Source organism: Nipponia nippon, unplaced genomic scaffold (assembly GCF_047370975.1).
Source record: "Nipponia nippon isolate SJK-2023a ecotype South Korea unplaced genomic scaffold, ASM4737097v1 scaffold_2, whole genome shotgun sequence".
Taxonomy (NCBI): domain Eukaryota; kingdom Metazoa; phylum Chordata; class Aves; order Pelecaniformes; family Threskiornithidae; genus Nipponia; species Nipponia nippon.
Genome location: NW_028262336.1, coordinates 115,925,179 through 115,945,264, shown reverse-complemented (window position 1 = coordinate 115,945,264; position 20,086 = coordinate 115,925,179). Strand labels below are relative to the sequence as shown.

The window sequence follows — 20,086 nt, the reverse complement described above, 5'->3', positions numbered from 1 at the left end:
TCCCCAGGGAAGTGGTTGACTCCGCTACGCTGAACGTTTCAGACTCAGCTGGACAGGGTGCTGGGGCATCTCGTCTAGATCGTGCTAGAAAGATTGGCCCAGATGATCCTTGAGGTCCCTTCCAACCTGGTATTCTATGATTCTATGAAAATAAATTTAAACCTCATGAATTGTGTTCCCCAAAATACTGCAATTACTTTATGGGATATTAAAGTATATTTTAACTGATTGGCCACATAGCTTCTGTCTGCACCTCTGAGTGTTGCAAAATTTCTTTGAAAAAAGTTTGTCCACAGTTTCAGAGGATACAGGAGTTGATACTTATATGTAAACTTTTATTTTATGAAAAACACTGAAATATAACAAATAAGCAGATTCAGCACTCCAGTATGTTAACAGCCATCTAATTTATTAGTACCATAAAATTTTGTTATTGTGAGATTTTAAAAGATGTGACGAGATTAATTAAAAAGAAAAGAGGTAGCTCACTGCAAAGGGGAATGCAATGGATATGGGAACTCAAGAAAGATAAGAAAAAAAGAAAAATGAGTAAAGCTGAAGTTTTTATGAAAGAAGCCTAAAAGGATGGTGGTAGAAGCTTTACTACAGTAGAAAAAAAAATGGAGTAAAATCTAAAGGTAGGCTGATATTCTTGTTAGCATCTGATTGTGTATACCAAAATGTTTCACTGATCCAAGTCCCAGTTCTTGGATTGGTTCCCTCAGAGAATTTCTTCCCCTTTGCAGTGCTGAAGGCTGGGGCCTGTAAAGTGCCTGGTTGAGAGAGTACGATGGGTCCGGTGGTTTTGAGAAATACTGTCTAGCTGTGAGTTACATGTTAACTATTGTAAGAAGCCAGAAAAACTTTGTGAGCAAAACCAATAGGTGTTGTTCATTTTTTGTTGTCTTCACTGGCTTTGAATTAAGAGAGAGGTTACTAGAATAACTTCTGAGTAAATTAAAATGCTAATGAACATAGAAAAATGCAACAGAGTGACATCAAGCTTTTTAGAATTGTTTATGATATTATAAAATGCACCTAAGAAAGGATCAATGTCAAGTTATATTCAATAATATGTTTAATTTGATTTTGGTTTAGCATCCAAGCTAACAGCCCTGTAATGGAGTTGGATCACGTTTTTGGAACATTAAACATACTTTATTCAGATCGTTTGGTGACTCTCCTAAGAGAAGTACGTCAGCTATCAGCACTTGGTTTTGCTATACCGGCTAAAATACAGCATGTTGCAAACACTGCACAAAAGTTCTGTAAGCAGGCAGTCATCCTCAAACAGGTATAAGATTAAATGTCATAATAACTTTCTGTTCTGACTTCCCAGCTTTAGTAGTAGAACATTTCTAGACTGTTATCTTTTCTGACTGTGTGCTTAAGCTTTTCGCTGTGTTTGGCTGTATGAAAGTGACTTGTTTCTTGAACAAATTAACTGAGTCCTTAAAAGAGAATAAAAATAAAGAAATACTTTACAATTTCGGAATATGTCTTCTTTTGAAATCAAATGAATTATAGTATTAAAGCCATGTGAAGTTACTCTAAATATTAAAAAATAAGACAAGTAATTCATTGATCTCCTGGTTTTAGTCTCAGTTTCTGATTATTATGACTGAAGGAAAATGTCATAAAATGGACCAGCTTGTCCTCACCATTGCTAGTTTTCAACTGAAAATATATTAATAAGTATTTTAATAGAAATGTGTGTTTGTTTTTTGAGAGGTTATTTTTTTGTTGGCCTCAATGCTACATAAGTTTTTATTGTGCTTATATTTCAGTTGAAAGACCATGTCAAGTTTTCTTCTGTTACTGTAAGATGCAAGAATAAATATTGGTATATATATTGGCAAAAATTCATACGTAGGTACATAGGCTCAATTCACTTTCACATGAGGTGTCATTGGTATCTGAGATAACTGCACAGCTAAGGCAGAGATGACACAAGACCTACAAGATACCCATGCATCTGGGTCATTGACAGGTGCCCAAGTGGAAACCTTAGTCATCTCAAAAGGCACTAGCTGTCTATGTGTGGACAGCTAAACCAAGTTGTAGGGTATCCCTCTTACTCCAGCTGCCAATCTGGAAGTAAATAGATCTTTTTTAGGTCTTGTGTCATATCCTGCTGGATGCCATGGATATTTGAAGGCCTCTGAAATGGCACTAGATGCCTACATTTGCATACAATAGTAGAACTGTTCCACATATAATAAATCGGAGACTGAACCTATTTTACTTAAGGTGAAGAAGTATAATCACCTCAGACGTGTGTAAGTAGCAGTCTTTTTTGCTATTAGAATTCGTCACTAGAAGACAGGATCATATTAGCATTGTATAGTCCTTTATTTTTGTAAACATTTTAGTAGTATAGTTAATTCTCATTTCTTAATGGTATTGATTGGGCAATACTTTCAGAAATATCCTGCATTACATTTATTGGCATATAAATATTTTAATCTGTTCTTGTGAATTTAATCTCTCCAATTTTACAGGTGGCGCATTTTTACAATTCTATTGATCAACAAATGATTGAGAGTCAGAAGCCAATGATGTTACAGTCTGCTCTAGCGTTTGAACAGATAATTAAGGTGAAAAAATTTCTCTCTCTTTGTATTTTTAATTTCAATGGTATCTGTGCATATTCTGTGCTGCTTTTTCTGTTTATTGCTCGACTTTTTAACTGCAGCCTTCCCGTACAAGCAACACCATCTGTTTAATTAGCATTTATTGAAATCAGTGGGCCTTTTTTTGGATAATGTCCTTTAAACAACTGCTTACCCCTTTTTACTTTGGATATTAGTGTAATATGCTCTCTCAGGAATTATTTTTAGTGTTTGAATTTACATATGAACCACAATGTGGTCAATTCCTTAATAGTTGGGAATATAACTTGTGTTTTAACAGTTTTAAGTAACATTATTTTGTTCTATTTTAGTAAAAATGGCATATACTTTATTCTGGAGATAAATTAGTATTAAGGAATGGTTTCACTGTTTTGACTGTTACTAAATCTCTGTGGATTTTGTAATTCTCTTGAACATTTCTAATTCATGTTTTGGGCAGGTTGAAAGTGGATAGTTTCTGTTTTAGATTAAGAACAAAGAATCTGTGTGTCTACCTCATTATTGACTTATGCATGCAGTTTGTTACAGTGGGTCGGTGTTCACACATAATATTGTTGCTCTGAGAGGAGTTTTTTTTTTTTTATAATTGCTAGGAAGTTCACTACACTTAAAGAAGTTTTAGATTCTTTTAAGGAATTCAGAGCAATTTGGAAGAATTTACTTATTTATTTTCATTTTTCTGCTTTGAAGGGACACTATGAACTTAAAAATTACACTACAAGCGACAGTTTTTTAACACCATATCTCTATTTTATGTCTGGAGAAACATGTTGTAGATCATGAATTTCAGTTTACTAGTTTTTATCAGTTTGAAGCACTCCGCCCTCTTCCAACACTCTTACAATGTGAGAATGGCTGGAGAATTGTAATATGCCCATAAACTCTATATTGGGCAAGAGAATAATGCCTCCAGAGCAAGCGTTACAGAAATGACTGGAAACTCGCTCCTGAGAACCATTTTGCAAGACAGAGTATAAGAATGGGACTGAAAGTAGAAGGGATATTGGGGCTGGGATTAGTTCACACAAAATGGTGGAAAGTCCAGACGAAACTGTAGGTTCAAAAGTGTCCTGGAAAAAGTTCCCAAACTGTCTCTTGAATTTTCCTTGGGCTGGCTGCAGATTATGCCACAGATTCTTTTAGTGTGCAGACCCTCATGCAATGATGGTGAAGTGTTCAAAGGCACAACATATTCTCTTTTTTGAAGTGATTTCTGCCCTACATCTTTTAGGAATAGGTCCAGTTGTGGAACTTCAGATGCTTTTTTCTTCTGATTTTCTACTGTAAAGTTAGCAAAATGCATAAACTTCGCAGAATCTTGATAAAAAGCCCAGAGAATGGAAGTCCCCAAAGCTGCTTAAGAGTCAATGTGATTTTACACTGTAATTTAAAAAATTTGTTTCATGATAAACAGGTGAAGTTGGATAGCAATTATTAGTGTGACATTTTGGTTTTTGGTCTGTGCAGAACAAAGAGGAAGGGAGGAGTTTAAGGTGTCCTCTCAGCTTAAGATGTCTGCTTATGTGTGTGGGGCAGGAGTCTCAAAATCAGCGGATTTATTTCAAAGTCTGTTAAGAGTCTGGCATTAATCCTTCCACGGTGCGTTGATGTAGCTATAATGATATGCCCACGTGTCTGTGATTTGCCAGGTTGTTATGTCTCTAGTGCAATAGTGAGAGGCAGATCCTCCATTTTTTACTAGGAGTAAAGTCATCTTTCTCATATTATCACTTCCTGTATGCTAGCTGGTATGTATGCTGTCATTAAATCTTACAAAAGTTGTATGTTTTTCAAGCATTCAAAATCTGGTCCTGGAGGAAAAGCTCAAATAACATGGGATAATCCTAGAGAATTGGAAGCTTATATCCAGAAACTCCAAGCTGCTGCTGAACGGCTTTCCACTGAAAATAGAAAACTAAGAAAGTGGCATACAAACTTCATTGAAAAGGTATATTTACCAGGTGCAATTGAAATCATGTCTCTTATAGCTTATGTTACCCTTTCTTTCATTTATGTCGTGACGACTATGTTTATTATCCTTTAAAATTCCTTTCACAGGTTATATCTCTCATGAATATTGACCTACTTCGGCAGCAGCAGCGTTGGAAAGATGGACTCCAGGAGCTCAGAACTGGTTTTGCCAGCCTTGAGTCACAGGCAGGGTTTCATTATCATGTTGTAAACTGTGAACATTTGACTTTTCAAAAGTAATCAAGACTCAAACATAGCATGATTGAATTAATTATGATTAAGGTGTTAGTAGCTAGCTCAGGAGAACTGACTGTGTACTAAGTTGATGCTGGATATGAGATAAAATCTCAGATGAGGAGGATAAGGATAATCTTTTTTTATGTCATACTAGTAAGGGAGAGGTAGAACACTTGGTCAGATGACAGGGGTTAGATGAAAAAATCTGGAGACCTTAGGTCATGTAGATCAGTTGTGTCTGAGCCATTAACGCAAGGTAAAATAAAGAAATTGGTACAGGTATAGAATCATAGAATCATTCAGGTTGGAAAAGACTCTTAAGATCATCGAGTCCAACCGTTAACCTAACACTGGCAAGTCCACCACTAAACCATGTCCGTAAGTGCCACATCTATGCATGTTTTAAATACCTCCAGGGATGGGGACTCGACCACTTCCCTGGGCAGCCTGTTCCAATGCCTGACTACCCTTTCGGTGAAGAAGTTTTTCCTAATAGCCAATCTAAACTTCCCCTGGCGCAGCTTGAGGCCATTTCCTCTCGTCCTATCGCTTGTTACCAGGGAGAAGAGACCGACCCCCACCTCACTACAACCTCCTTTCAGGTAGTTGTAGAGAGCAATAAGGTCTCCCCTCAGCCTCCTCTTCTCCAGGCTAAACAACCCCAGTTCCCTCAGCTGCTCCTGATAAGACTTGTTCTCTAGACTCTTCACCAACTTAGTTGCCCTCCTCTGGACACGCTCCAGCACCTTGATGTCCTTCTTGTAGTGAGGGGCCCAAAACTGCACACAGTACTCGAGGTGCAGCCTCACCAATGCCGAGTACAGGGGCACTGTCATCTCCCTGGTCCTGCTGATCACACTATTCCTGATACAAGCCAGGATGCCATTGGCCCTCTTGGCCACCTGAGCACACTGCTGGCTCATGTTCAGGTGGCTGTCAACCAACACCCCCAGGTCCTTTTCCACCAGGCAGCTCTCCAGCCACTCCTCCCCCAGCCTGTAGCGTTGCATGGGCTTGTTGTGACTGAAATGCAGGACTCGGCACTTAGCCTTGTTGAATCTCATACAGTTGGCCTTGGCCCAATGATCCAGCCGGTCCAGGTCCCTCTGCAGGGCCTTCCTACCCTCCAGCAGATTGACACTCCTGCCCAACTTGGTGTCATCTGCAAGCTTACTGAGGGTGGGCTCGATCCCCTCATCCAGATCATCAATGAAGATATTAAACAGGACCAGCCCCAACACTGAGCCCTGGGGAACACCACTTGTGACCGGCCACCAACTGGATTTGACTCCATTCACCACCACTCTCTGGGCTTGGCCGTCCAGCCAGTTTTTAACCCAGCAAAGAGTGCACCCATCCAAGCCGTGTGCAGCTAGCTTCTCCAGGAGAATGCTGTGGGAGACAGTGTCAAAAGCCTTACTAAAGTACAAGTAGACAACATCCACAGCCTTCCCCTCATCCACTAAGCGGGTCACCTTGTCATAGAAGGAGACCAGGTTAGTGAAGCAGGACCTGCCTTTCATAAACCCATGCTGGCTGAGCCTGATCCCCGGATTGTCCCACACGTGCCGCGTAATGGCACTGAAGATGATTTGTTCCATGACCTTCCCCGGCACTGAGGTCAGGCTGACAGGCCTGTAGTTCCCTGGATCCTCCTTCCAACCCTTCTTGTAGATGGGTGTCACGTTTGCTAACTTCCAGTCATCTGGGACCTCCCCGGTTGACCAGGACTGCTGATAAATGATGGAAAGTGGCTTGGCCAGCTCCTCTGCCAGCTCCCTCATTATCCTCGGGTGGATCCCGTCTGGCCCCGTGGACTTGTGTGCATCCAGGTGGAGGAGCAGGTCAGTGACTGCCACCTCTTCGACAACTGGGGCTTCATTCTGCGTACTGTCTCCATCTCCCAGCTCAGGGGCCTGAAAACCCCGAGGATGACCAGTCTGACTAGTAAAGACTGAGGCAAAGAAGGCATTAAGTACCTCAGCCTGCTCCTCATCCTTTGTGACAGTGTTTCCCTGCGCATCCAACAAAGGATGGAGATTCTCCCTGGCCCTCCTTTTGTCGTTGATATATTTGTAGAAACATTTTTTGTTATCTTTAGCGGCGGTGGCCAGTTTAAATTCTAGCTGGGCCTTCGCCCTGTCTAATCTTCTCCCTGCATAACCTCACAACATCCTTGTAGTCCTCCTGAGTCACCTGCCCCTTCTTCCAAAGGTGGTAAGCTCTCCTTTTTTTCCTGATATGAGTGATCCCCATGCAGAATAGACCAAATGTATAAAATTTAGAATTGAAATGCATTTCTGCCTGAAATAATGAAAAAGCCACATTTTTATTTGTTCACTTATCAACTGTCAACTTTTAGAATAGAATCATGGAATCATTTAGGTTGGAAAAGACCCTTAAGACCTTAAGGTGATTAAGATTTTAATAAAGAATATCATCTTATCAAACTAGCTGGATGATATTACTATCACCTAAGGTATTTTGAGGTATGATTCACGTCAGTTTAATTTTTCTTATAGCCTTCAGCAGTAACAGGGCTATGTTCTTACATGGATGTGGTGTTCTTAGCCTTTTTAATGGAAATCCAGATTATTTTAGTTGGCATTTGCTAGTCAAATAAATGCAATATTTTAACTGTATTTTCCGTATAAATTTTTCCATCTTCTCAAGGTAATATGAATGATAAATAAGTGGATTGATTCAGCTTTTGGTTTGTAATTTCTTTTGAAATTTAGTTTGCAAATTTTTATCTTGAAGTCAGTATATTTTTTTAAAATTAATAGTCTATATTTGCTTTAAGATCTGTTTGAAAATTGTTTTGGTATTACAGAGTATTTTATATGGTAAATTAACTAAACTGTATTCAGTCACTTTTTTTTATCCTTGGCTAGAAGTGATAAAACTTAACCAAGTGTATCCTGTTTTCGCCATCCAAAATTACAAGATGGTATAGTCTTACTGCTGTTGTCATCAAGATTTTACGTATTTCTTTAAACCTCCTATTTGTTATTGTCTTAAGGCTTAATTGAGACAATTTCAAATTTTCTTAATCTCTGGAATCTTTCTTTTGGAAGAGTTCCTCTGGGCAGCCTTGAATTGTAGGGCAGACCTTAACTGTGTAGCTTTCTGCAGCAACCTTGGGCTGCCTCCAAAGCCCTGGCTGAAAATCTCTGTCCAATTAAATAAGAAGAGAATCTGTTAAGCTGGAAGAAGTTTCTAATTTCTTTGTTAACTTGTATTGCCCTTTTGAAAATCCTTGGATGGCTTTCAAGTGACCATTTACAGACTGAGGGTATGGTATGGCTTTACACATTCTTACAGTGCAGTGTAGCAGATTCTAATGAAAATCTGAATTCTTTAAGATAAAATCTTGTATCTACTTTTTAGTTAATGTTGATCTGTGGAAACACACAAGAATTTTCTGAAATACTGTTTAAAAGGTAGCTTACATATCATAGGAAAATAAAAGGTGTGATACAGGTTTTGATCTCTCATTCAGCCAGCTCTGTATCTTATTTCTAGCAGAGTCCTGTGCATTTTAGAGTAACCTTGAAGAATCTCGTAATAAACCAATGGATGATGAACCTCAGTGAAGTTGTTATGCTGAACTGTCATAGACTGGTTTTATTTGGATATTTTTTTATTCCTATATTCATTTGAAATAAATGTAATAGCTCTAGATCTTCCCAATATTCAAACTGGTCATATAGAATCAATCACAGAATATCTTGGGTTGGAAAGGAGCCATAAGGATCATCGAGTCCAACTCCCGGTTCTTCGCGGGACTACCTAAAACTAAACCGTATGACTAAGAGCATTGTCCAGACGCTCCTTGAACTCTGACAGGCTTGGTGCCGTGACCACTTCCCTGGGGAGCCTGTTCCAGTGGTGTGATACTTTGAATTTTACTAAGATCCTGGTCTTCAGGCATTTTACTGTGCTCAGTTTCAGATTATAATTATGGTTTGAGGAATAAAATAAAATAAAACAAAAATAAAAATAAATATTGTTATATTTTAGGGTTTCAAATCATGTGATATGAAAGCATGGAGACAGCACTGGAATCATCAACTTTACAAAGCTCTGGAGCATCAGTATCAAATGGGCTTAGAAGCGCTCAATGAGAATTTACCAGAAATAAATATTGATCTAACATTCAAGTAAGATTTTTTTTTCCTATTAAGAAAGTGTTCTGGCTCAGATTACATTCAAATATTAGCTTTTGTGTGATTTATTTCACTTTTTAGGCAAGGCCGGTTGCAATTCAGACCTCCTTTTGAAGAAGTACGAGCTAGATATTATAGAGAAATGAAGAGATTCATCTCCATTCCAAATCAGTTTAGGGGAGTAAGTGAAGTAGAAGAAGAGTCTATATTCACTGTTATGACTGAAAGAAATGCAACTGGATTTCTGACTGCTTTCAGTAAAGCAGAGGATTTGTTCAGAAGGCTGGCAGAAGTTTCTAATCAATTCAAGGTATTTGCAATATTTGCCTGACTCATACTTTTTTTTTTTAGGTTTGTATCTTTTTAAGCTTCAGACATTCTAGAAATAACTGAGCAATGGCATTTGCATATTATTGTCCTTAGACATACTAGAAGTAACTGAGAAATGGCATTTGTGCATTATTGTCCTTTTCTGCAAGGCATATAAGCAAAAGCTTAGTAAGTCCATCCATGTTAAGCCAACCACTTAAGCAAATACCTGGCTTGAAGCATATGTACAGTTCCCATTGAAACCTCAGTATTAGAGCTGTCTTTTTACTCTTGTTCAAAATCTGTTTTGATTATCCTTAAATTAGTGAATATGTCAAACCATTTTGTACCTCCCGAGTTTTGCACTAAGAGAATCTGTAGGTAATTGAAGGAGCACAAAGGTTAAAGAGAATGTAGCTTGAAAACATTATTAAAGTATTTTAATATTATTGAGAAACAGAGTTTTTTAGTCTGGAAAATATTTCTTTTCCATGAAATAAAAAATAATGTTGTAAAGGAATGGATCATAATTGGCCAAGTGGATATGGAAACTCTGGTGAAGACGCATCTTTCTAGCAAACAGGACTGGGAAAAAAACTTCAAAGCATTAAAAGTGAGAGGGAAAGAAGCAGAACGTCTTCCAAGGTATAGTGTAACTCTGTTCTTTTGTTTGAATAATGTATTCTATCAGATACTTTAAAGGTAATAGTAAAATAGAAATAGTCTTTTTACATGGAGAAATAGATAGAATTTCAAGTGTTTTTAAAATATTGATGTACTTTTGAAATGTTTAGATTTTTATTTTTCAGTTTTATTTTCAGACACTTATTCCCTTTTATCTGTACAGCCTTTTCTGAAAACTTCTAATGTCTTCCTTCGATATGATGGGAAACCCCCTCAAAATTTAGGGCTGAAATACTGAAATACTGGAAAACACGGTGATGTTTTAACAATTCTTTTAGCTAAGTCCTGTGTATGTGGAGTACATACGGCAGTTGGGAAAAGACTTAGTAAATGCTTATACATTAAATAATTCTTGTATTTAAACACTTGACTACCTCTTATAACTCACAGTTTAAGATGTGCTAGTATAGGCTTTTATTTTTGCATATATTCACATGGAGTTTAGTGTATTGCATGGTTAGAGTTCTCAAATGAAACTGGTGGGAATCATGTTCAGAACAAGTAGAAAGAGGTGACATTTCATGCAGGAGAATGAACTGGTGGAACTTGTTGGCTAAGTGATATTCGGAGTAGTAAAGATTTTCATGAGTTCAAGGACAGACTGTGGTGAATAGAAGAGAAATCGGCTGATGTGTCTCGTAGCTAGAAATCACATGTGGCTGTGAAGTGCCATGAGTTGCAAATAATTGGTGTTGAGGGAGGATACTCAGGAAAGTATCAAACAAGGTAGGCCTTTTAATGTTCTTTAGGCATCTACTTGTAGTCATTGAGAGATATTAGATATGGGGCCTTGATATGACTCACTATGGCTTTTCTTATGTTCTTAGGACTATTGAAGTCTGGGTTAGTATATTCTCATGGAAATTAGAGATTTAAAGACATGACTGTACAAAGAATTAAAATACTTTTCTTTTTGAGTATAGAAATAGTCCTTTTGAATTTAGTGACATTGGTTATATAAAATTGAGTAGTTTTCTAAATATTTGGAGGAGCAGAGCATTAGGCCTTAGACTCCATAAAACTGCATATATATGCCTAATAGTTACAAATATTTCAATAATATGAGTAATTTTCCCAATAAGCAATGAATTTTATTTGTAGAATTATGAGTGAAATTTTTTCGTAGTAGGCTACAAAATCAGGGTAAACTGCAGACGTGCATAGATCTTAGAGATATTGACACATAAGTATACTACTGAATATTTGCTATTTTTTAATCTTTTTGTCTTGAAGCACCATAAGGATAGATTGTTTAACTGTTAATTGCAACCCTGTGAAAACTGTAATTGATGATTTCATCCAGAAGTTGTATGATATTCTTGTCATTTCTTTGAGAAAATCTATTCAAGGTAAATAAGTTTAATGAATAATATTTTTTGTTTGTTTGTTTCTGTTGTACTTGTGGACATTTATGTTAATGTAAATACTCTTTTTATTTAAGAAATATTTTACTCTCAGGCACAGTGAGCTGCAGAAATCACAGTGCAGAGAAAGTAATCTGTTACTAATTTTTCACTACAGGCCTAACCGAAGACCCCCTGAGGTCCATGTGCATCTTTCACATTCACTTGTTTTGGCCACATCTGTACCAAATGTAAAAGAATACATATGAACATTATTTTGCTCGTTGGAAGAAAATTTCTTTGACATTTGAGGAAGATTTCTTAGATGTTTGAGAGTAATTGAACATCACGAAATGTTGTAACTAAAAAATATTATTAGATTTTTCTTTCACAAATTGAAATACTTCATCACGAGTCTTAAATAATCTAGACACATGCTATAGAGTTACTTGTCAGTTAGATTGTCAAAATGCAGAGTGTTAAAGAGTGCAAAATATTTTCCTGTTTTTGAGTGGTCTATCTATATCTGAAACAGGTAGAAAAAATGGAATAAGGTGTAGATGGTAAGAAATACCATTGCTTTGTGCTTTCAATATAACAATCAGCACAGGAAACACAGAACAGGGGTTGTGCAGAAAGTGAATTATTTTCATAACCTGAAAGATGATTTGTTTCCTGGAAGATGTATTATTTCCTGGAATTGTACAGCTCCTTTCTCAGTACCAAAAAGGTCTACCTTGGTAGGAAAATACAACATTATAGCTTAATCAGGCTTTTGTTTGTGAATCTTTTCAATATGTAAAGCAAGGTGGCGTTAGTTAGTTTCTTTAAAACAAGCAAACACCCCACCCCCCCCAAAAAAAAACCCCAAACAACCTAAATCAATTTTAACGACTGTTTTTCTCCATTTACCTGAAAAAACCTTATACAGATTTCAAAAGTGTATAAATAAATGCCTTAAGTATTTATGGTTAATTCTCAGAAGGGACTCTGATACTTACGGTCTGAATCATACACTGAACGTAGTGGATTACCTTTAAAAAACTATGTGTAAACACAAAGATGCAATTTTTATTGAAGCAGCATATAAGTTTAGGATCTGCAATTTTTTAAGCAAATACTTTGTGTACTTTGTCATATCTTATGCCAATATGGTAGGATTGTCATATCTTATGACAACGTTATCATATCTTATGACAATTTTGTACCACAGTACATTTGTCTGACTTGCATATTTATTACTACAAATATTTTCTCCATGATAATGTTGTTTTCCACCTTTCTTTATATAGCTCACCTATGTGATGTTTCTTCATTTCTCACTGATGCCATGGAAACATTAGTGGTTAGGCCCCAGACTGTAGATGAAATAGCAGAAGACAATTTAAAATATTTAAACCTACATGAACGAAAAGAAGGGGTAAGATACTATTTTATCATATCCAGAACAACAGCTATCAAAAACTGTAATTGCTTTCTAGTATGGAAACTTACATTTCATATAACTAGTTTAGAACATGCAATGGTCCATGTAGCACAGTATTTTGTCTCTAGCAGTAGAATAAAGTGACTGCCTATAGAAAAATATAAAATCAAGGTAGCATATTTGATGCATACCCACTTTTCTAGCCTCCAACCATAACCTTTTTGAGCTTTATGTGATTCCTGAGCATATAGTAACACTTTAAAGGTCACCTAGTCCTACCCCCCTGCAATGCGCGAGGATGTCTTCAACTAGATCAGGTTGCTCAGAGCCCCATCCAATCTGACCTTGAATGTTTCCAGGGATGGGGCATCTACCACCTCTTTGGGCATCCTGTTTCGGTGTTTCACCACCCTCATCGTAAAATGTTCTTCCTTATATCTAGTCTAAATCTACCCTCTTTTAGTTTAAAACCATTACCCCTTAATCTCTACAGGCCCTATTAAAAAGTCTGTCCTGAGCTTTCTTGTAGGTCCCCTTTAAGTACTGAAAGGCTACAATAAGGTCTCCCCAGAGCCTTCTCTTCTCCAGGCTGAACAACCCCAATTCTCTCAGCCTTTCTTCATAGGAGAGGTGCTCCATCCCTCTGATCATTTTTGTGACCCTCCTCTGGACCTGCTCCAGCAGGTCCGTGTCTTTCCTGTGCTGAGGACTCTAGAGCTGGATGCAGTGTTCCAGGTGGGGTCTCACCAGAGCAGAATCACCTCCCTCGACCTGCTGGGGATGTCCTGGCATATGTAAGAGCTCCATACAAGGCTGACAGATATGACACAGGACATATGGAAGACCTGTAACTTTTGGGGCAGTGGATGTAAGGCAGATGGGATATAATAGGGGATCTCAGGTAATGCTGGACACTTGTCATTAAATGAATGGAGACCTTGGTTTCAATGATCTTATTTGATAATGGAGTTTTAGATGCCTACTTAACAAGCCCATGTACAGACGTCTAATTTTAGCTTAATCTTTATTGTGGATACAGTTTGACTGTTTGGCTGCTAACTCAGTAAGGACTGCATTAAGTTGGGTATTAAGTATTTACATTTTGTAGCAACTCTATGGAAGAATTGTTGGATGTTGAAAAGAATTAGTTCTCTATAATTTACAAAACATTATTGCTCCTTAGCATTAGTGCCTGTTGTCACCTCTTATTTTTTAAAGGAAAACAAATATAAAAGGACATTTTGGTACATGTGTAAAACTGTGTGTGTTTATTTCAGTTTCTTCTGACTTTTATGCTTTAAAAGAGGGTTTTGTTTGTTTGTTTGTTTGTTTGTTTGTTTGTTTTTTAAATTTGGTTGGCTCTTCATATGTGGGGGAAACCTGGAATTATTTTTTTTTCTATTATCAGGTGAAAAAAATTTGTGCTGTTTTGTATGAATATAATTCCTGTTTATTTGAAGTATCTTTATTCCTGCTTTTTCTTATTCTGCATTGTTGTGGTTTAACCCCAATAGGTAGCTAAACATCATACAGCCACTCACTCCCTAACTCACTCACACAGCCTTCACCACTGCTGCTGAGACAGAAGAGGAAAGCAAGAGTAAAAATGAGAAACCTCATGGTTCAAGATGAAAATAGTTCAATAAGTGAAGGAAAAGTGGAAGAATAAATAAATAAAGGAAGGAAGGAAGGAAGGAAGGAAGGAAGGAAACAAAACAAAACAAGCGGGCAGTCGCTCATCACCTTCTATGGAGAGACTGATGCCCAGCCAGTTCCTGAGCAAAAGATGTCTAACCTATCTAAACCCCACTCCACCCTGTTTTATTACTGAGCATGACATTATATGGCATGGAATATCTCTGCCTGGCTGTGTCCCCTCCCAACCATTCGTGCACCCCCAATCTATTCCCTGGCGGCGAGAGGGGGGCAGAATGAGAAACAGAGAAGGCGGTGAAGGCCATGACGGTGTAATATTTCAGCTATAGGTGAAATATTAGTGTGTTATCAGCATTGTTTTGGTCACAGATCTAAAACATAGCACCATATGAGCTGCTGTGAAGAAAATGAACTCCATCCCAGCCAGACCCAGCACACGTATATACGTATTTACTGAATTCTGTTGCTCTGCTGCTGTCCTCGAGTCTGGTTGAGTGGATCTCTGCATTATATAGAGGCGTTTATCTGTTTCATAGTAAGCATTCACTTCTGTATATCTCATGTCAGGATCAAGATTTAGAATTTCTTTAAATACATCAGATACTATTTTTTCCAATGTTTTAATGTTATCCTATAAAACAGTATTAAAAAAACAGCTATATATAGACATACATATATCTCTCCGTGCATACACAATTGATGATTCTTATGTATTTGCTTATAGTTTGGATAAACAGGATTTGCTGGATTTTTGCATACACACATTTTTTATCTGTTTGAATTTAGATTTTTCTACTGTTTCAAGAGGCTGAAGATAAAAACAAACTTTTGCGAACTGTGGCTGGTGCAGGTTTGGACAATATCAGTAACCTAAGAGCTACATGGGATAAATTTGAATTAATGATGGAAAGCCACCAGCTTATGATTACAGAACAGGTGACAGTGAAAGATTAATATTTTACCTAAAAATCCAGTTTAGTGTTAACACCAACGTTGCTGAATTGAGGGAGAGCCTTTAAAGGAAGATTACTTAAACTGTTTAAACTTCTGTTGAACTAATGCTGAAAGGAATGTTACATTGTTGTACTTCTGTCTCAGGAACTTTCTGGAGACAGAGATGGCTTAATGAATGCAATGATTAACTGAGGAAAACAGGGTAACAGTTAAAAGACAGCATTTTTATTACATTGTCATGTTTTTAGTACCAGTGCTTGTTATTTTTTTTCACACAACTTTGCTAAACTATGCGCGGTCCTGTAATTTCAGTCTGTAGGCAAATTGCTGAACTCATTTGAAGTGCTACTGAAGATATCAATATGCCATACGAATATAGCATTTTTTCTATGTGCTGTAAGATGCAGGGTAAATAGGTAGCATAGACCAAATAAATAGGTCTCAAATATCAGCATAAAAAAATGAGTGCTCCCTTTTAAAAAAAAAAAAACAAACAGAAGAATAAAGATTAACTATTTCTTAGGGTATTATACAAGAAGGTTTTTGATTTTGATCAAGTTGTAGTTATCAAGTTTTGATCAAGTTTTGAAGCTGATACTTTGATTTTGATCATAGGTGTAGTTATGAACCACTGAAGGAATTTCATTTTAACTCTTGCTTTACAGATTGAAATAATGAAAGGAAATGTGATTTCACGTATTAATATATATCTTCAAGACCTGGAAAAGTTTAAAGCTCGTTGGGATCAGCTAAAGCCAAGTGACGATGTCATTGAAACAGGTGATCAGGATGTGCTTGAGAAAAGTGTTCAGATCATAAAGGAAAAAAAGAAAGAATTTGATGAACTTGAAACCGTGAAAGAAAAACTCATGTATGTTTATTTCCTTGTATACATTACTCATTAGTATATGGATCTTTTGCAGCAATAGTATCTCAGAAAATGTTAACCAAATTTTTTCACAACAAATAATATAAGGAATTTAATTTTATTTGTATTACATGTTTTTCATTCATTTTTCAGGGTCCTTTTTGTTCATTTTACATAACATGAATTTCTCGATCTGAGTTTTTCTTGAGTTTTTTTGAATGAAAAATTCAAGATGTCTCTTAGGCTTTCAAGTAAGGGAGTCCGTACACTAAAGGCTGGATTCCAGCTTCTGAAGGTCTCACTAAGAGAAGGCTTGGGGCATCGGTCCCAGAGGGGGAGTTATTGCTTCAATGCTCTTGTAACTTAAGTGGGCACGAGCTCACCTCTCCCATTTCTTAAGTGGCCTATCTGAAAGATGGCTGTACAAAAGGAAAGGATTTTTCTGCCAGGTGCCTACTTTCATTAAGCTCATTATTGCAAATCGTGAGTGGACAAAGTTTTCTATTTAAATTCTTAGCTTGGCCCTTAAATATTATAGTAAATAAAAGTAGCATATTCTTTTCTACTAACAGGAAGAAACAATCAATTAAATTTTTTTTTCAAGCTTTATTTTTAGGGGCACAAAGTAATTAACTTTTCTCATAAATGAGAAAGAAATGAAAGTTTATGGAAAATAATTGTGAATATGGGAGGAAGTCACTGTGTAGGAGAGTTATCCCTGGTATTCCTCTATTATTTCTATTCGAGAAGGAGACTATAAGGAAATTGCAGTTGGCAGCAATGTTCTTCAATGAAGCCAATGGCTTTTCTGAAAAAAGTGTAATTATTTCCATATGATACCATCTCTTAAACCATAAATGCATAATGGAATAATGTAATGTATGATACAATGATCTTTTTATTCAGTGAAGAATGCCATCATTTTAAACTGGAAGAGCCTGACTTCTCATTGTCAAAAGTTGTATGTCAAGATATTAAGAGTTGTGCAGAAGTCTGGGCATTGTATGAAGAGTTTTATCAAGGTTTTCAGGAAAAAGCCAAAGAAGACTGGATTACTTTTAGGTATGATTTTGTTACTTTATTTTTCATGGACATACATGTGTGGTTGTAGTACTGTGTTGTTATGACCTTTTTATATTTGGGTTTTGTGCAGGAGTAAAACATACCTATTTGAAGAATTTTTGTTTAACTGGCATGACAAAATGAGGAAGATGGAAGAATATACTGTAATGACAGTAAAATTGCAGAAAGAAGTGGACAAGTATAAAGTAAGATGCTAATTACAAAAAGGGGTATAAAAGAAAAAATATTTTGGTATTACTGGGCAATATACTTGATTCTGTAGCTCATTTTTCAGTTCCTATAATAAAATCGTTACAATGTAATGAAATATCTTGTGATACTGTTTTGAACATTTCACTTTTGAAAATGTTTTAGTTCCTTACAGTGAACAGAAGGGTCATTAGAGTTTACACAGACACACATTTAGCAATGGGTTTTTCTCAGAGTTATACACCTAAACATTAAATCCAGGAATTGAAAAATATGTACGTCAGTTTAAGAATATAGATTTTTGTTTTGCTTGAATAGCATGTCACTGTAATCAGATATGATTTTCATAAAGACTAGATGGATTCACATATGTGTTTTTCCTATAGATGATAATTCCACTCCTAAAATATATAAGAGGAGAACATCTTTCTCCAGACCATTGGCTGGATCTCTTTCGTCTTCTGGGTCTTCCCCGAGGCACTACTCTTGAGGGTTTGTTATTTGGAGATCTGCTAAAAGTGATGGATGCCATTATAGAAAAAGCAACAGAACTTAAGGTATGAATAATATCAGATAAAGGTACTATATTTTATTTTATGGTTTATTTTATGTAGTATATCTTGTTCTATATGCATATTTATATTTTTATTACTATAGAAACAGAATTTACATTATATTTTTGAATCAAAAGTTTATGGCAAGCTCTGTAGTTTCAAATGAAATCTGTTTATGCTTTTAACTAGGATTTGAATTGTCGGGCCCAAGGTGAAGTCACAATCAGAGAAGCATTACGTGAGCTTGAACTCTGGGGAGTTGGAGCTGTCTTTACATTAACAGATTATGAAGATAGCCAAGGCAAGACTATCAGGCTTATTAAAGACTGGAAGGACATAGTCAACCAAGTTGGAGATCATCGCTGTCTTCTACAGTCCCTCAAGGACTCTCCATATTACAAAGGTTTTGAAGATAAAGTGTCCATCTGGGAAAAAAAGCTGGCTGAGTTAGATGAGTATCTGCAGAATTTAAACCAAATTCAAAGGAAATGGGTCTATTTGGAACCGATATTTGGTCATGGAGCTCTGCCCAAAGAACAGGCTCGTTTTAACAGAGTTGATGAAGACTTCAGGTTAGTGTTATGGAATGTGATTTATTTTTTGTAGTATCTTTGACATGTGTAGGCTAGAACATTCTTCATGGTGAAAATATATGGAACAATTGGAATATATATGGAGATGAAGGTCAGCAACAGGAATTCAGTAGATACAGGTGTGTGACAGTGACATAGATCTGAATAAAGGTGGTAGTGTAGGTTTCATTTAATGGGGTACATGTGAAGAAGGGAATCACATGAAACATCAAAGATCACGAACAACACAGGCAGACACAAGATCAATCTTGTCAACAGAAGCAGAGGTGATGTAATTGTTTTTTCAAGAATCATTTCTTGTTGAAGACAAGCGCTTTGTTCACGAAGAAAGTACACAGATGGACTTTTGGGAGAAACAGATGGGTTATTTGTTGCAAACAAGTCAAGGAGATAAAAAGGGAGGAGATTTTAGAAATGTAGAAAGATATGTACCATTATCTGTCTTGATTTGAGTTAAAATGACTTCTTAGAAGGAAATAAAAGTCAAGAATTGAATTTGCTTGGTTTTGGGTAGAGAAATTTTAGCAAGAAACAGTTGTTATTAAATTACATTGGAAAGACATTGATCTAAGTTTTGAAATGTTTCATCATTAATAATAAAAACTGGAAGTTATATGTCAGATATTTATATGACTTACCTGTGCTTTAATTTTTATTTACGTAACTACACGTATATCATATTCAGTTTAAAACTGTAATGGTGGTTTTATGAATTATTCCATTTTTTTTCTGTCAAGATCCATTATGTCAGATATCAAGAGTGACAATAGGATAACATCACTGAGTTCCCGGACAGGAATAAGAAATACCTTAATTGCCATACTTGACCAGCTTCAGAGATGTCAGAGATCTTTGAATGAATTTTTGGAGGTACAGTTGACATTAATATAGTTTTCTATGAAGAAAGTCAATAAGTTTGAATTTAAATTAACAAAACTGATTTACCTTGTTTTTATACAGGAAAAGCGCTCAACATTTCCAAGATTCTATTTCATTGGAGATGATGACTTATTAGAAATTTTAGGACAGTCCACGAATCCTCTGGTTATCCAGTCTCATCTTAAGAAACTTTTTGCTGGTAATGCATTAATCTTCATTTTTGAAATGTCCTTATTTAGAAATAAGGTTCTTCAAAGCTAAATAATCTGTTGCAGACTTTTTTTTTCACTCTTTCTGAATTGATGTTTGACTTCAACAATATATAACTTCATTGCTGTTTTCTGATGAATAGGCATTAATAGTGTGAGCTTTGATGAAGAATTTAAATACATAGTTGCCATGAAGTCTGTAGAAGGAGAAACTGTGCCACTTAGAAATAAAGTTCTTCTGTCAAATGATGTAGAGGTAAGAAAATCACATCCAAGTATAGTTCAAGCGTCTTTGAGAAATGACTTTGTAACGTAACTTTTGAGGTTTT

General features: G+C 36.4%; 1 protein-coding gene across 2 annotated transcripts in view; it reads left to right on the top strand.

The window, feature by feature from the left end:
- DYNC2H1 (dynein cytoplasmic 2 heavy chain 1) overlaps window positions 1-20,086 on the top strand; it is a 183,624-nt gene that overhangs the window by 9,772 nt on the left and 153,766 nt on the right. For both annotated transcript variants that reach the window (XM_087757020.1, XM_087757019.1), the window contains exons 12-29: window positions 1,099-1,294; window positions 2,502-2,597; window positions 4,429-4,581; window positions 4,692-4,790; window positions 8,865-9,004; window positions 9,092-9,320; window positions 9,837-9,964; window positions 11,237-11,352; window positions 12,639-12,766; window positions 15,215-15,364; window positions 16,048-16,253; window positions 17,157-17,312; window positions 17,404-17,518; window positions 17,909-18,079; window positions 18,266-18,648; window positions 19,407-19,539; window positions 19,630-19,747; window positions 19,901-20,013. In XM_087757020.1, the coding sequence (XP_087613146.1) occupies window positions 1,099-1,294; window positions 2,502-2,597; window positions 4,429-4,581; window positions 4,692-4,790; window positions 8,865-9,004; window positions 9,092-9,320; window positions 9,837-9,964; window positions 11,237-11,352; window positions 12,639-12,766; window positions 15,215-15,364; window positions 16,048-16,253; window positions 17,157-17,312; window positions 17,404-17,518; window positions 17,909-18,079; window positions 18,266-18,648; window positions 19,407-19,539; window positions 19,630-19,747; window positions 19,901-20,013 (2,830 nt within the window). The remainder of the gene's footprint in view (window positions 1-1,098; window positions 1,295-2,501; window positions 2,598-4,428; window positions 4,582-4,691; window positions 4,791-8,864; window positions 9,005-9,091; window positions 9,321-9,836; window positions 9,965-11,236; window positions 11,353-12,638; window positions 12,767-15,214; window positions 15,365-16,047; window positions 16,254-17,156; window positions 17,313-17,403; window positions 17,519-17,908; window positions 18,080-18,265; window positions 18,649-19,406; window positions 19,540-19,629; window positions 19,748-19,900; window positions 20,014-20,086) is intronic.